Below are 14,280 nucleotides of genomic sequence, written 5' to 3'. Positions count from 1 at the left end.
CTGTCATCCTATTTTACGCACAATAAGGCAACGTGCATCCTTGCTCGCAGTTTGTCCGGTCAGTTATCGGCTGTCCTGTCTTCGCTTCACTGTGGTGCGCTAAGTGAGGAGGTAACGGCTCATTGCTGCCTGAGGTGGCGATAGTAAGAAAAAGGGTTTATCTGTTTGTTTGGAGACTAAAAACTACAGATATCAATGGCTTTTTTGTTTTTTCATTTTTGGCAGCTGCCGTGGCTGTTTCCCACCCGGTAGTACTTTCTCCTCCACTATGGGCGTGAACACTCGGGTGTCTGTCACTACATCCGAGGCGTACTGAGTCTCACAATGAGCTCTTGCACAAAGATCAGCGTCCTGACAGCGACATGGTTTTTCTCTGGAAGCTGAGTTTTGAAAACGAAAGTAGCTTCCTACGTTTCTTCCTGACACACCACCTTTAGTATCTGGAAAGGAGGACTGTCTGACTGTAAGTACTGAATACTGCATTGTGCTGCATGCGTTACATAGTTCAACGTGCTGTAGTTAATTTGGGTTTCTTTTTCTTTCAACATTATAAAAAATGTTTTTTGGGCCCGAACACCGAATGGTGCCAAAGCCCTTTTGTTATTTAAAAGATGATGATGATGATTATTATTATTATTATTATTATTATTATTATTCTCCAGAAAGAAATGCATTTTTGAAGGCTTTCTCATATTCAAAAACTCATGAAAGGTGATAAACATATCTCTCCCGCTCACGACGACTGGCTCGCTAGCGCCCCCTAGAGAGATGCGGGTACATTTACCTACATGCACCTTTTACCTTTTACTTTCACCTTTTTGAATTTAGTCCCCATTTTTGGCGATTCGCAAATTATGTACTTTAACGAAGTCCTCCTTAGAGATTTTGTCGGATCGACTTGAATTTTTTTCTGCGCACTCTTAATGTTTGGGATTAAAAGATGTTAAAATAATTCGTAATAATACGAGACAAAAATTGCAACTTTAAGCGGGGATATGCTTGCAGTTTAAATTTGTTTGTGTCTTTCTCTAAAGCAGACTCAGCATGTCGGCCAGAGACACAATGAAGCGCAACAAAACAGCCATTCAGACGGCTTTGTCTGGAGACTACCGGCTGATCCTCAACAAAGTTCAAGAGAATAACCTGATAACCACACGGGAGTACAACAACCTCAAGAGCATCAACAAACAAGACGTGGAGGGACACGTTGTTGAGCTTGTGGATAAGATCATGAATAAAGGAGAAGACACCTGCGAAGCCTTCCTGGACCTCCTGCAAACTGACGAGGTTCAAGCAACTTACCCTGAGCTGAGGAACATCCACCTGAACGACACCATGCTTCTACCTACACCTGTCCAAGTCTCTTCAGTTCACAGTGGTACGTGAACACATAACACTGGTATAGACATGTGCTGTCTGTCACATGAAACTGCATAAAAATATTGTCAGAGTTTCATGTTTAATGTGTAACTCTGCTTCCCTCTTTCCTCAGATCTTCTGCCACAAGAGAGCAAGAGGCGAAAGATGGTGAGGTGTTGATGCTGAAATAGTCCGATATAAGAAAAGAAATAGTTACATCTCAAAGCCTGTGGACACATTCGTATTAGCTGGTATTAACACAGAATTAATATATAAGCTACTGAACACTATTATTTTAGCTTTTAAATGGAAGTGTTTGTGTCCATTTGTTTCCTCTGTTTTCAGGATGATCTTTATCAGTTGAACAGCAAGCCTGTCGGCCTCTGTGTGATCATAAACAACGAGAGTTTCATGGACGGCACATTAAGAAGTGGAACCGACAAAGACGCTCGTATGTTATAGACTATTCACTTTTTGACAGCATTGTTGGTGGTTGAAGCATTTTTTTTCTTTGTGTCCTGCAGAAAGTTTGGCAGAGGTGTTCAGCTGGCTGGGGTTCAGAGTGCTGATGGTTAAAGACCAAACCAAGGACCAGATGGACCGGGTACTGGCTTGCTTTGCTTCTCTGAGTGACCTCGCTCAGCTGCAGGAGTTCGGAGCTCAGGAGTGGTCTGGCAGCAGATTCACAGATCCTCAGCAGGACGTGAAGCACGGAGACGCCTTCATCTGCTGTGTTCTGACTCACGGACGAAAGGGTGTGGTTTTGGGGACCGACCTGAACCCCCTCCCCATTAAGCAAATTACCACAATGTTCAAGGCGACCGAGCAGTCAGCGCTCAGCGGGAAGCCCAAAGTGTTCCTGATCCAGGCCTGCCAAGGGAGCCAGAAACAGCACGGCGTGTTCGTGCACGATCTGGAGGCTGATGAGCCTCTCTCATCATTCATCCCCGAGGACGCAGATCTTCTGGTTGCTGTAGCCACTGTTGAAGATCATGCAGCATTCAGACACAAAGTAGAAGGGAGCTGGTTTGTCCAGACCGTTTGTGAGCAGCTGAAGGAGAGGTGTCCCAGGTAAATCCTGAAATCAACAACATCCACAATATATTTGAGCTTCTTTTTTGTTTTTTTAGATCTGATCACATGATCGTCTCCCATGATCATGTATATTCTACATGTTACCTAGTTATAATTTGTGCACTGAGAGTTATTGTAACACGTTTTTGTACGCTGTACTCGTTACTTTAGGGGAGAGGACGTCACCACCATCCTCCACCACGTGAACTATGGTGTAGGTCTGAGAGAGGCCTCCACACAACATGGTGCAGGAAAGCAGATACCTGAAGTGAGGTTCACCCTGAGGAAGAGACTCGTGCTGTCACCACATCACGAGTGAAACTTAATCACCGCAAACACATCATACTTTGCCTCTTAATGATATGTACAATAAGCTCAGGGGAATTGTTTCTTAAAGCTTTTTTTATCTTTGTAAAAATGTTTTATTGTTTTAAATCTTAGTTTTACATTGAGCCCCTGGTTTTTATACAGCCACTGATTTGTACCAGAGAATAAAGTTTAAAGTATGATGATCTGTCGTTGCTGGGTCCAAGTTTTAACAGGAGTTATTTAGGCTATAGAGATTTTCTTCACTAGAACTTTTTACAAGCAAAAGCCCTAAATTCAGCATCGTGGTAACATTTATAAGTGTGGCAAATAAGTTGTCAATAGAAACTCAGATTTTCAAATTTGTATTATTAGTCAACTGAAACCAAAAGAGCTGTAATACATTCAAATGGAGGAAAAGTTATACAACGTATAACAATTATAGTAATAAACTTTATGTAGACAGCCTTTTAAAACAAAGTTACAAAATACTTTAGAAACCGGGATTAATACATTTCAGAACCAAGGCAAATAAAATAATACAAATAAACTGGAAGAAAAATCCTAACAATAAAGATCTAAGACACCAATAGTAACAGCTAAGAGTTGTAAACAATCTGAATTACAGATTAATATGTATTTCAGTCCTTTTTCTGTACAGTTGGATGAGCTTTTTTATTTCTGTTAAAAAAAAATATTTTATCTCATACATTGACTTAATGATTAACTTGCTGCTTTGAGACAAAACGTTGACTTTTCAACCTCAAATTGATAGTTTTAAATATCAAAATTGATTTGTGGAAACAATTTAGTAAGTCCATATTTAGTATTTGAAAGTTTGACATTTTAAGTTACAAAAGTAACAATGATTAATAACTTTATCATAAATAATGTATAGTCTCCAGCCCCCCTCGTGACCCTGTCCGGGGTAAAGCGGGTATAGATAATGGATGGATGGACGAATAATGTTTTTTATCCAGATGCGGCTGCGCATCTTCACTGCGCTCATACAACGTTCTTTACGGTACCGCAGCGTCGTTGCCATGACAACTTGGATTCGTCCGTATTCTTTTTCCGTATCGGAAAAGAAGCTGAACAGAGAAGTACGGAATAAGACCGCTTTCCTCAACAACAACAACAACAACAACAACAACAACAACAACAACAACAACAACGAAATGACAAAAAACAACCTTCCTGTCGCGACAAAATTGTGTCTTGTGAAGCACTTATAACTGCGCAGGGACTTGTTTTAGTAGCGGGAGTTTCTGCCGTAAATAAAGACAGCGTTGACGATGGAAGCGCCGCTGGAGGACGTGAGTCCTGTCGGAGCCGAGCAGGAGCTGCGAGCCTCTGATGAAGCTGTCGGAGCCGAGCAGGAGCTGCGAGCCTCTGATGAAGCTGTCGGAGCCGACGAGGAGCTGCGAGCCTCTGATGAAGCTGTCGGATTCTTGTCCAGCATCGGTGAGTTGACAGTATTTGGTTCAGTATGATTTAGAGGATCGGTAGGAGACCAGAGCTGCGCGCACTTGAGTTTGGCACCAGCTGCTTTTGGCATCTTGAGCTGCTCCAGTCCAAAAAAACAAAACAAAAGAAGAACAGGACAGGAGCTCACTTCACCTGAGCAGCTGACAGAAAACAGAAAGTGCTTCAGAAATATTGAAAACTGTGCATTGTGGCTGATATCCAACCTAACAATTGCCCAACTGAACTTCTGTCAGAGCCTGCAGAGCTGCAGAAGTGCGTGTTTCCAGACAGCCTGCTGACCGCGTCGGAGGGCGGCGGAGACCTGGGCAGGTTCAGCGTGACGGTGGAGTTTGCTCGCAGAGTGCAGCAGCCCTGCATGCTGCTGCATGCTCAGAGCCACGGAGCCATTGATGATGAGTCCCCCTGTGGAACAACAGTGACAGGTGACCGGACGCAGAAGGTGCTGTCAAGTTCACCCCCACTGTTTCACATCAGTTTGCTCCTCTTCATCTATTCTTCTCTGCCTCGTTTCACCATTTAAGCCTACCTAACCTCTGACCTGGAGGTGCTGGAGGAAGATTACCACGAGTATGTCCAGGTGAGTCCCTGCAACCCTCCCCGGCTGTCTCATTTTAACTGGCATGGACCAGCTAATGAAACCATTGTGCCCTCGCCGGCCTTCCATATTTATGACACATCTTTTTGTTTTGATTTTGCATTTTTTTTCCCCCCATAAACACGCCTGAATCTCTTCTTTAGCTGGAAGGCCACAGTTTGGACAAAAGGTGTCACATGGTGCAGCGTGATGGGCAGATGGTGATCGATAGAGCTTCCACTGTGGGAGAGGTAAGAGAAGAAATACAGTGAGAGTCAGCTGGATGAAATACTGACAAAACTGGGCTTCAGCCCCATTTCGCTGCTACTTCTCCTCCTCCTCATCATGTTGCTCCAGTTTGACTATAATTAGCTCACTGTTAAACCACTATTTATCAAAGTCGTGCTTGCAGATGTCGTCAAACCTGCTGTGATGAAATGACCGTAAGTTGTAACCCTTCTTGTGTGTGTGATTCTGCGTACAGGAGGTGACAACGGAGTGTGTTTCTTATCCCATGTCTGTCCTGAGAGGGCTGGTAACTGAAGGCTCCTGCTTACTGCTGATGCGCCTGATCGCTCTGAGGAAGAAAGTGCCAGAGCACATGACCTTTGTCTCCTTCGACCGACAATCACACATCATCCACACCACCTTTGTGAGTAGTTACACCTGCGGAAGGCTTCTTGGTCCTTCAGTGGCGTACTTGAGAGTTGAACTCTGATTATTTGTCTGTGTGGTCAGAGTGAGCTGGGTCTGAAGCAGCTGGAGGTTGGGGATGAGGTCCTGGAGGTTTTTGGGGTGGAGAAGATTGTTGACTCTGTGGAGGACGGCCCCACCACCTGGCAGTGCTACTTCCTGGATGACGGGTAAACTCAATGACGATAACTCTTCAGGATGTTAAACCTGTTGGACAGTCTCACTGTATACCACTATAAAGCAGAGTACAACTGTTGATTGTACTTTTTTATGATTCTTTTAGTCTTTGCAGCTCACTGAAGGCCTGAATACTTGACTTGAGTTTTAATTAGGGCTGGTTGATATCGACAAAATCTAATGTCACAATATTTTTGCCCAAAAACCTCTATATCAATATTATGACAACATTGTAGGGATGATTATTGGTGCTTTTACATAATATTTACAAAATGAAAAAGTGTAAAGTGTCCAAAAAAGTGTGGGAAATTGTTTGTACCTTTTATCCTGATAAGAGACACAAAACCACTGACAGGATAAGCATTAAGTATAATCCAACAGCCGAGCAAGAACTCTTCACTTCAAAGGATTATAATGTTCAGTTTTTATCAACCTCATTAGTTAAAATGGGAGGTACAAAATATTACAAACACCTCTCAGTATAACCCAGTTCAGTTCAACAGCACCGCAAATTACAGTCTCCAACATGACCAGGAAAATACAAACAATACAATTTAAAACAAAGGGAAAGTAAAATCTTATGAAAAGAGGATTAAATGCTAGACTGTTGTGTTATACCTAATGCGTCACCCTTCAGTGGTTTTAATGTGATGGCAGATCACTGTTTGGGGTATTTGAGTTTGTATATGAGGAAGTACAACATAGAGAAAACTCCTTGAAGGTCATTTTGTTTCTGTGCGTGTGTATTAGTTGTTTTTCACGACATAATGTCATCACAGAGGCTGTACAGATCCAACGGCCCTCACGGAACATTTGTAGTATAGAAATGAGACTTGACTTGATGAGTCCATTGCGTTCATACTGTTTATGTCACTTTTTGCAAAATCCATCACTTGAGACTTGAATTGTTGAACATTTTGTTTTCTCTGATCAGACACTTGGCCAGCAGAGCTCAGGTGGGATCACCGGTCACCATGAGGCTTCTGCAGCTGCCATCACAGATAGAAAAAGGTCTCACACACACACACACACACACACACACACACACACACACACACACACACACACACACACACACACACACACACACACAGAGAGAGAACAGACATTCATCTAATGAAACGCAGTCACTGATGTTTGTGTGTGTGTGAATATCAGGTTTAGAGAAGATCCCCCTGGTGTGGGAGGAAGACATCCAGATGTGTTCTAAGTTCCTGGACAGAAAGGTGACACGTGATGCTCTTAAACGATACAAAACTGTTTTTGTAAAACACGTGTGTTTTCTTCCGCACATCTTCTCTTGTTGAACAAAGTATAAATGTGTGTTTATGTGTGGTTGTGTCAGGAGGAGCTGAAGGCGGACCACGCCTCTTACCTGAGACAGCATCCAGACATCCGAGCCCTCATATCGGACTTCCTGCAGTTCTTGTTGCTGAGGAAACCAGATGATGTCTTCCAGTTTGCCAGAGAATACTTCCTCCCTTTTGCTTCTCGCCGTCCACCAGAACCAAACCTGACAGACCCGTCCCTCTGAAAGCACACTCATATGACTCACAACTCAGTCTTTTTTTCTTTTTTTTTATAACTTCCTGTTCATTTATCACTTAAATTTACTCTGAAGTTTTGAGGTTGTATCAGTCTTGTGAGTGATAGATGACTAGTAGTATAAAAGGAAACACGGTGGAGAGGAACGGTAACTTTTACACCTCAGACTGTGTGACCTTTACAAAAAACGTTAGGGAATAAAGTAGTTTGTTTTAAACACGGTGTTTGTAGTTTGGCCTCTTTTAAGTGTTACGTCAGACCTGTTTGGCCAGAGCAACCGTATTCAAATTTGTCCACTAGAAAAAGTCGAAAACAGAATTGAACTTCTTAAAACGGAAAGAAGCTGGTGTGTTTTCAAAATAAAAGTATGCACCCTGAAACAAAAATATCTGAAATACGTTAACGCCTTGGGCTGTGGCTGAGAAGTTGTGAAGTCACGCAGACTGGTCTTCACCTGCGTCACGTACACGTAAACTTAAAATGACACGCAATGCTTATTTAAATCCCTCTACTTGTGAATAAAAATGGCTTTTACTTTTGACTTGAAGCGGAAGTGACTACTCTGAAAACAGGCGCTTATTTCCTGTGAAAGTGAAACGCGTGGAGAAGCTCTGAAGAAGTGAAGGTGTTACGACCTCAGTTGAGAGTTTTTCCGCTGACAAGAAGTAATTTTACCGAATAACAGAAGACTCATCTTTTCTCTTTTGGGCCGTCAGCTGACATCGACGGTTGTGTCATCAGTGGTAAGTTTGATCTCACGTGATGAAGACTGTAACGTTCACTGAATTTACTGTGATGTACCCCTATTTTAACGTTATATTATGAAACACAAAAGTTATCATTTTGACCGTAATGTAATACCATCGTCAAACCGAATCAACGGGACAATCATTTACAGTGACGCCCAAACTTGAGTTCAAACTTTTGAATTTACAGTTTCACAAAATAAACCGCGGCTTATTTTTTTACAGTGACGTCACAGCAGTGTATTCCTGTAAATGTCAACACCGGAAGTCCAAAACACTCACAATTTAGCAGTAAGAGTAAAGGTCTTTTCGTGATAGCGGTAGAAGATATGTTTTCAAAAAAACTAAGAAAAAGTGAACAATAGTAAATCCAATTAATTAGCAAAAAACTAAACAAGTAAAATGTTGCTTTTGATAAAAGCTGACTTTAAAAAGCTACTTAAACTACAAAGCAGAGGTGACCACATCAAAAGCTCTCATTTTAGTTTTAAACCAAGGCAATGGTTTCGTGTCTGAGGATGTGAGACTGCAGATATGTAAGTTGTAAAAGAGAGTGACTCAGTGATGTAATATGGCCGGGCGGTGATGTGTTTTAAAAAGTGATAGGTGCTTTAAAACAGGTCAGCAATTACCTTCCTCATATGTTTATCAGCTATGGTGTAGATTTCTATATTAATCATGTTAAAACAAGTATAGAGGTGATATTCAGCAGTGCATCAGTTAGTCCTCCTTGTACTGTGTGGTGTCTGATTTGTATCGTCTTACTTCATCAAGTTTTTGCCACGGCTGTTTCAAAAACTCTCATTGTGGCTCCTCCAAAACATTCACAGCTAAACTTTTTCTCTGTGGTTGTTTCTGTTTCTCGGTCTCCTTTGATTCTTCTTCTCTGACAGCAGCACTAACCTGCTTTGACCCGAGCAGCAGGCCCGTTCTGCTGGGAGCGGGTCTGTGATGGATCGACTGAAGCTGTCCCGCATAGACGATGAGCTGGACTCCTCTGAGGTGGCAGCGCTTTGCTTCTTGTGTCTAGATGTTGTCAACAGGAAACGCCTCGAGGGGGTGAGTCCCACAAATATATACTGCTGCCTTTACACTTGTCTCAATGTGTGACAGTGTGCTACCTATAGACACCTTATACATTCAAATTCATAGATAGACTTTCTAAAGTTTCTGTCCTCACAGTGAGCCATTGTGTTTGTGTATTTCTTGGTTGTTTTCTGAAAGATCAAGGATGCAAAAGACCTGTTCTTGAGACTGGAGGAAAAAGGTCTCCTGGAGAACGATGCTTTTCTTTCCCAGCTGCTCAACACAATCTGTCGACCTGATCTGCTCAAACTCCTGGAGACAGACAGCAGACAACGAGAGGAAACAGATGCTTATCCTGTCCTGTCATACTACAGGTAAAAACACTTAAACAGTACAGGATACATAAAGTAATAGTAATACAGAAATAATACTGAAATATTTATACTTTAAAATATTTTTAAAATTTCTCTTTTGTTCCCTTGTCTTTCTCTCCTCTTCTTCTGTTTTGTCAGGGTGATGCTGTACAAAATACACGAGGACATGGTTGAGGAGAATCTTGACAAGATGAAGTTTCTGTTGACCGACAAGCTGGGCAGAAGACAAATAGAGAAGAGCGATGTGAGAACACCCACACACCTTGCCAGCACTTTGAAAATCAACTTGTGGCACCCACAGTTATATAAGACATAATGAGAAAGCTCTGAATTCACAGTTAACAGTTAAACTCTCTCAGCGTGACCAGCATAGATAGATAGATAGATAGATAGATAGATAGATAGATAGAAAGAAGAATGGCTTCCTGTATCGCTCCTTTATACAATGAGGTTGAATGAGTCTGTTGCTGAACGTTCCCTTTAGTTTGTCCAGTTTGTTGTGAAGCAGATGGGAGGCATTGTCCAACATGACAACCTCCTCCAGCGTGATGTGCGTCGATCCGACAACAGACTCAGCCTTTCTTATGACTTTGTTCAGTCTGTTGGCGTCTTTTGTTTTGATGCCTGCACACCACAGCAAAGAAAATGGTGCTTGCAACAGCAGACTAATTCAACATTTGGAGCATTTTGAAGACAGTGAGGAACCTGAGCCTTCTCAGGAAGTAAAGCCGGCTCAAGCCCTTCTTGTAGATGGCCTCAGTGTCAGTAGACCTCTCCAGCCTGTGCTAGTAGCACGACTTGGTGCCTGTAGTACTAGATTTGCAATGTAACTGCAAAATTTTTAATAACAACAATACTCCTCTGTTCTAATTACAGACTGTGCTGGATGTGTTTTCTGAAATGGAAAAACAAGGTTTAATGTCAAAAACAAATGTCAATGAATTGCATGCAGCACTGCTGGAGTTGGATCAACAAATGGCATCGACTGTGGAGAAGTACAGGCAAGGTATGAGACACACTTTCATTCAGAGGCACATTTACATACTGTGTTTCTGGAGGATGGATCAAATGATTGGGCTCTTTGCAGGCCTGAACCAGCAGCATCAACACACAGTACCTCCTGATGCCAGCATGGATTACCAGGTGTGTGTGTGTGTGTGTGTGTGTGTGTGTGTGTGTGTGTGTGTGTGTGTGTGTGTTTCTGAACAGTTGATCCTGCAATGAGTAACATTTCTGACCTCTGTGACTGGTTTCTTCTCACAGGTGGTCACCAACAACCCTCAACCACAACAACAACCACAACAACATGTTCTGTCCATGTCTGAGACTCAGCCCAGCAGTAAGTTGCTCCTTTCACTCTTCTGCTTTTTATTTTCATCATACTCCAACTACACATGTGAGTTAACGTTGTTTGTGTTCTTCCGGTATAGAACAGAGTATTTACTCTGATTCACAACCAACCATAGAACCCTATCTTTCTGATGAGGTAACCTTCTCATAGAAATACTAATCTCATTCATTCAGTCATTCATTCTTATATCAGAACATTGACATGAGTGATTTGTCTCTGGTGCTGTTCTTGTGCCCCGTAGAAAGATTACTACACTCTGACTCGTAAACCTCGTGGTTCGTGTGTGATCATCAACAATGAGTTGTTCGAGGGACCGTTGAACCCTCGTGGAGGAACTCAGATGGATGCAGGTATGTTCTCTCGCCTTCAAACTGCCACATTTATGCTTGCAAGACTATTTTATCTGAAGCCTTGAGCCAATCAGGATGCTCGCAGGTAATGTGAATATCATGTGATATAATGATGTTCTCCACTGATATGCTTCCACAGATTCTCTGAACAAAGTGTTTACCCGCTTTGGCTTTACGGTGGTGATTCACGACAACCTGACTGCAGAGAACATGCGATATACACTGACGGAGCTCGGAAAAAAAAACTTTATAAATGATGACGTGTTGGTGAGTAATGTCACACACCTCCATACCTTTATCTTCAGTGATCACTTTATGTTACAGTATTAGTTACACTTGGATCGACATTTTAGGAATAGCCTTTTTGCGTAATTGCTAAGAGTTAGAGGAGAAGATCGATACTACTCTCATATATCTGTTATAAACAGCCTGAAGACAGGTCAAGAAAGAGTCCACTGTACATGGTGCAATCAAACGGTTCAGAGACTGCACTTATAATTACCAAAAATTGTTGGTAATGTAAATCTGGCCTCCAGCTCCTTCAATGAGGTCCCGATGTGCAGCGATACACCACCCTCAGCGCGCCTTTGAACGCTCCCTGAAAGTCCTGTTCTTTAAGGACGTCAAGCACCATCTTCGATTTGCGCTGGATCTCCTCCACAGATCCAAAACTTGGTTTAATTTCAATTTAATTCAAATTGATAAAATGTTATTTATATAGCGCCAAATCACAGCACAAGTTCTTTCAAGGCACATAACATAGTTAAGTCCTTCCAACAGAACCGTCCAGCATTATAGAAAAATACCCAACAATTCCCACATGAGCGACAGCTGGGAGGAAAAAACTGCCCTTTAATAGGAGGAAGAACCTCCCATAGAACCAGGCTCAGAGGTGAGCGGACATCGGCCTCCAATTTCATGTTGAGGAACAGAAAGAAGAACCAAAGTGCCATCAAACCACAGTTCTGGCCGTTTGCACCAAATGTTTCCTCTCAGGTGCAGCAGAACTCTACAGTAGAGCCCTGTGTTGACAGTCTGACCCTTGGGGTTGAATTCACGGTGCACAACCCCACGAAAAGTCAAAGACAACTACCAGCCTGCTTTTGGATGCGCTCCTGAAACTGATGCACTTTCTTCGGTCTTGGACAATGACGTTCCGCCCCTCTTTAAATGTCACTCGAAATACCTTGAACGCAGGCTTTCTGAAGCATTTTAAAGATCTCTGTGGCCGATTTCCAGAGCTTGAGACATAATTTGATTTGCATTTAGTCCACAGTGAAATCACAAAACTGCCTGTGGTGACCAGTGGTCACAAAAACACATGTAACAGATTTTGATGTTGATCAAACAGCTTGACTTTGGCGTAATTACTTGCATTTTATATTTTATATTTAATATTTTTTACTGCTATTTTACTGCTATTTTATTGCTTTTCTATTATTATCTTATTGCTTCCTGTATGCTGCTGTAGAGAAAAAATTTCCCCTCGGGGATTAATAAAGTAACTACCTAACCTAACCTAACCTAAACTTATTCTGTGCACATTAAGATGCTTCACTCCATTTGTGCACATTAGTAACAGTCTCTGAACTTTTTGATCACACCTTGTCAATTTTTGTACAAATGTTAATAAACCAGCTGCTGCTTCATATTTACTGTACAGAGTGGTATCAATCTTCTTATCTAGCTCTTAGCGTATTTTAGAAGGGTTAACCTGCAGGTTTCTGTGATAGATTGGGATTGTTTACAGGGTTAGAGGGTATTATCTCAAAAAAAAAGAAAAAAAGTTGAGACATAATTCACATTAAAATATGTGTGTGCCTCTGAACTCAGGTGGTGTGCGTGCTCTCCCACGGAGAAAATGGATGTGTCTTTGGTACTGATGGGCAGAAGGTGTACCTGCAAGAACTGACAATACCCTTCAAAAGTGATAGAGCCCGCACTCTGGCAGGGAAACCCAAACTTTTCTTCATCCAGGCGTGCCAGGGCAAGGACTACCAGACAGGATCCATGCCGTGCTCCGCGATGCAGGAGGTGAAGGAACAACTGAGCCACCTGGAGGCAGACGCGGGTCCCCTCCAAGACGAGACGGTGCCCTCAGACGCAGACTTCCTGCTGGGCATGTCCACCGTGCCAAACTGCAAGTCATTTCGAAACACCTCCACCGGCTCCGTCTACATCCAGGAGCTGTGCAAGCAGCTGGTCAAATCAGCAGAAAGGTGAGAGACGCCTTCGGGAAGAATTTGGGATGATGATGTGCTTTTAGGCTGAGCTTTAAAACCACGCTTGACCCTGACTTAATCCCAGCTTCTATCATAAAGGATGATCACTCACTTACTCATAATCAAATAGTTTCCTGTAAAGATAGATTTTTCAAATAGAATCTGTATACAACTACAAGAATATGGCTCGATGTAATCCACTGCTTATTCAGTTGTTTTGCATCGTTGATAGAAATAAATGATAAAACATGTCAACGTACTATGAATTACAAAATGTTTTACTGCAACGTCACAGTTCTCGGGAATGAAATTTGAATACACCCCAAGTATTCTCAATGAATCTTATTCAATCTTTCTATTTATGACCGTTTTCAGGGATATATTTATCAGGGATAATAAATAAACCATCAATATTGACTTGTCATGTTAACGATAAGCTCTGAGCACACCGTTATAACAGAAAAGTCGTCCCTTGTTCCAAGACAAAGAACAAAGAAGGATTTCCTTCTGCCAGATTTGTGAACATGAGTAAAATTCATTCTATCGCTGTACCTACCTGTTGGTCTGCTTGTGGTGTTTTCAGATGTCACACAGCAGGACATTGTCAATTAAAGATATTATCATTTGTAATACATTTCCGATGTTTTCTTTGCAGCTCGGCGATTGATGACATCCTCACTGTCCTGACTCGTGTGAACGGGGAGATCAGCAAGGGAACATTTTTGTACTACAAACAAATGCCTGAGCCCAAATACACCCTCACCAAGAAGCTTGTCCTCAAATATGTGAACTCACCTGGGTCTGAGTGAAACTTGAGAGTTTGAATTTGTACCGTGTGTGATATTGTCTCTAGTACAAATGGTTGAATGAGAAAAAAAAGAATCATAGTCATTATAAAATTGTATTCCAGAATGTTTTCCGTTATTCTTGTACCATTTTCTCTAAATAAAAAAACAAGAAAACACTATTTTAATAGTTTTTTTTCTGTCACTTTA

The 14,280-nt window shown here is 41.9% G+C and overlaps 3 protein-coding genes across 6 annotated transcripts; all 3 read left to right on the top strand.

The window, feature by feature from the left end:
- The first annotated feature begins 157 nt into the window (after positions 1-157).
- Positions 158-2,943, top strand: LOC138207360 (caspase-8-like). Of its 2 annotated transcripts, none has more exons than XM_069164529.1 (6): positions 158-463; positions 1,038-1,378; positions 1,493-1,527; positions 1,705-1,810; positions 1,884-2,430; positions 2,605-2,943. In XM_069164529.1, exons 2-6 carry the CDS (start codon positions 1,045-1,047, stop codon positions 2,750-2,752), a joined length of 1,170 nt encoding a protein of 389 aa, XP_069020630.1. In that variant the 5' UTR covers positions 158-463; positions 1,038-1,044; the 3' UTR covers positions 2,753-2,943. The 2 variants fall into 2 exon arrangements, with proteins under 2 accessions (XP_069020630.1, XP_069020629.1); XM_069164528.1 differs by having other exon boundaries at positions 1,035-1,378.
- An 861-nt stretch (positions 2,944-3,804) lies between these two features.
- On the top strand, positions 3,805-7,757 carry catip (ciliogenesis associated TTC17 interacting protein). Its single transcript, XM_069164530.1, has 9 exons — positions 3,805-4,203; positions 4,461-4,649; positions 4,749-4,804; positions 4,966-5,052; positions 5,286-5,453; positions 5,540-5,664; positions 6,606-6,682; positions 6,830-6,897; positions 7,017-7,757. Exons 1-9 carry the CDS (start codon positions 4,035-4,037, stop codon positions 7,203-7,205), a joined length of 1,128 nt encoding a protein of 375 aa, XP_069020631.1. The 5' UTR covers positions 3,805-4,034; the 3' UTR covers positions 7,206-7,757.
- Positions 7,758-7,856: 99 nt separating this feature from the next.
- On the top strand, positions 7,857-14,252 carry casp8 (caspase 8, apoptosis-related cysteine peptidase). Of its 3 annotated transcripts, none has more exons than XM_069164526.1 (12): positions 7,857-7,959; positions 8,859-9,021; positions 9,187-9,362; positions 9,501-9,606; positions 10,239-10,368; positions 10,450-10,505; positions 10,626-10,701; positions 10,793-10,848; positions 10,955-11,063; positions 11,203-11,330; positions 12,897-13,282; positions 13,941-14,252. In XM_069164526.1, exons 2-12 carry the CDS (start codon positions 8,914-8,916, stop codon positions 14,092-14,094), a joined length of 1,485 nt encoding a protein of 494 aa, XP_069020627.1. In that variant the 5' UTR covers positions 7,857-7,959; positions 8,859-8,913; the 3' UTR covers positions 14,095-14,252. The 3 variants fall into 3 exon arrangements, with proteins under 3 accessions (XP_069020627.1, XP_069020625.1, XP_069020626.1); XM_069164524.1 differs by having other exon boundaries at positions 8,856-9,021; XM_069164525.1 differs by lacking the exon at positions 7,857-7,959 and having other exon boundaries at positions 7,970-9,021.
- The last annotated feature ends 28 nt before the right edge of the window (positions 14,253-14,280 follow it).

This window comes from Embiotoca jacksoni, unplaced genomic scaffold (assembly GCF_022577435.1).
Source record: "Embiotoca jacksoni isolate LCO1_2020_lvr unplaced genomic scaffold, fEmbJac1.0.p SCAF_31, whole genome shotgun sequence".
NCBI classification, from domain to species: Eukaryota; Metazoa; Chordata; class Actinopteri; family Embiotocidae; genus Embiotoca; species Embiotoca jacksoni.
The sequence above is the reverse complement of the archived record's forward strand: the minus strand, read 5'-3'. Positions and strand labels throughout refer to the sequence as shown.

Coding starts and splice junctions, on each gene's coding strand:
- casp8 (XM_069164526.1), top strand. CDS start 8,914: ATGGATCGACTGAAGCTGTCCCGCATAGACGATGAGCTGGACTCCTCT. Junction 9,363..9,500: donor CCTGTCCTGTCATACTACAG/GTAAAAACACTT, acceptor CTGTTTTGTCAG/GGTGATGCTGTACAAAATAC. Junction 10,369..10,449: donor TGTGGAGAAGTACAGGCAAG/GTATGAGACACA, acceptor GGCTCTTTGCAG/GCCTGAACCAGCAGCATCAA.
- catip (XM_069164530.1), top strand. CDS start 4,035: ATGGAAGCGCCGCTGGAGGACGTGAGTCCTGTCGGAGCCGAGCAGGAG. Junction 5,053..5,285: donor GAGCTTCCACTGTGGGAGAG/GTAAGAGAAGAA, acceptor TTCTGCGTACAG/GAGGTGACAACGGAGTGTGT. Junction 5,454..5,539: donor ACATCATCCACACCACCTTT/GTGAGTAGTTAC, acceptor CTGTGTGGTCAG/AGTGAGCTGGGTCTGAAGCA.
- LOC138207360 (XM_069164529.1), top strand. CDS start 1,045: ATGTCGGCCAGAGACACAATGAAGCGCAACAAAACAGCCATTCAGACG. Junction 1,528..1,704: donor AGAGCAAGAGGCGAAAGATG/GTGAGGTGTTGA, acceptor CTCTGTTTTCAG/GATGATCTTTATCAGTTGAA. Junction 1,811..1,883: donor TGGAACCGACAAAGACGCTC/GTATGTTATAGA, acceptor TGTGTCCTGCAG/AAAGTTTGGCAGAGGTGTTC.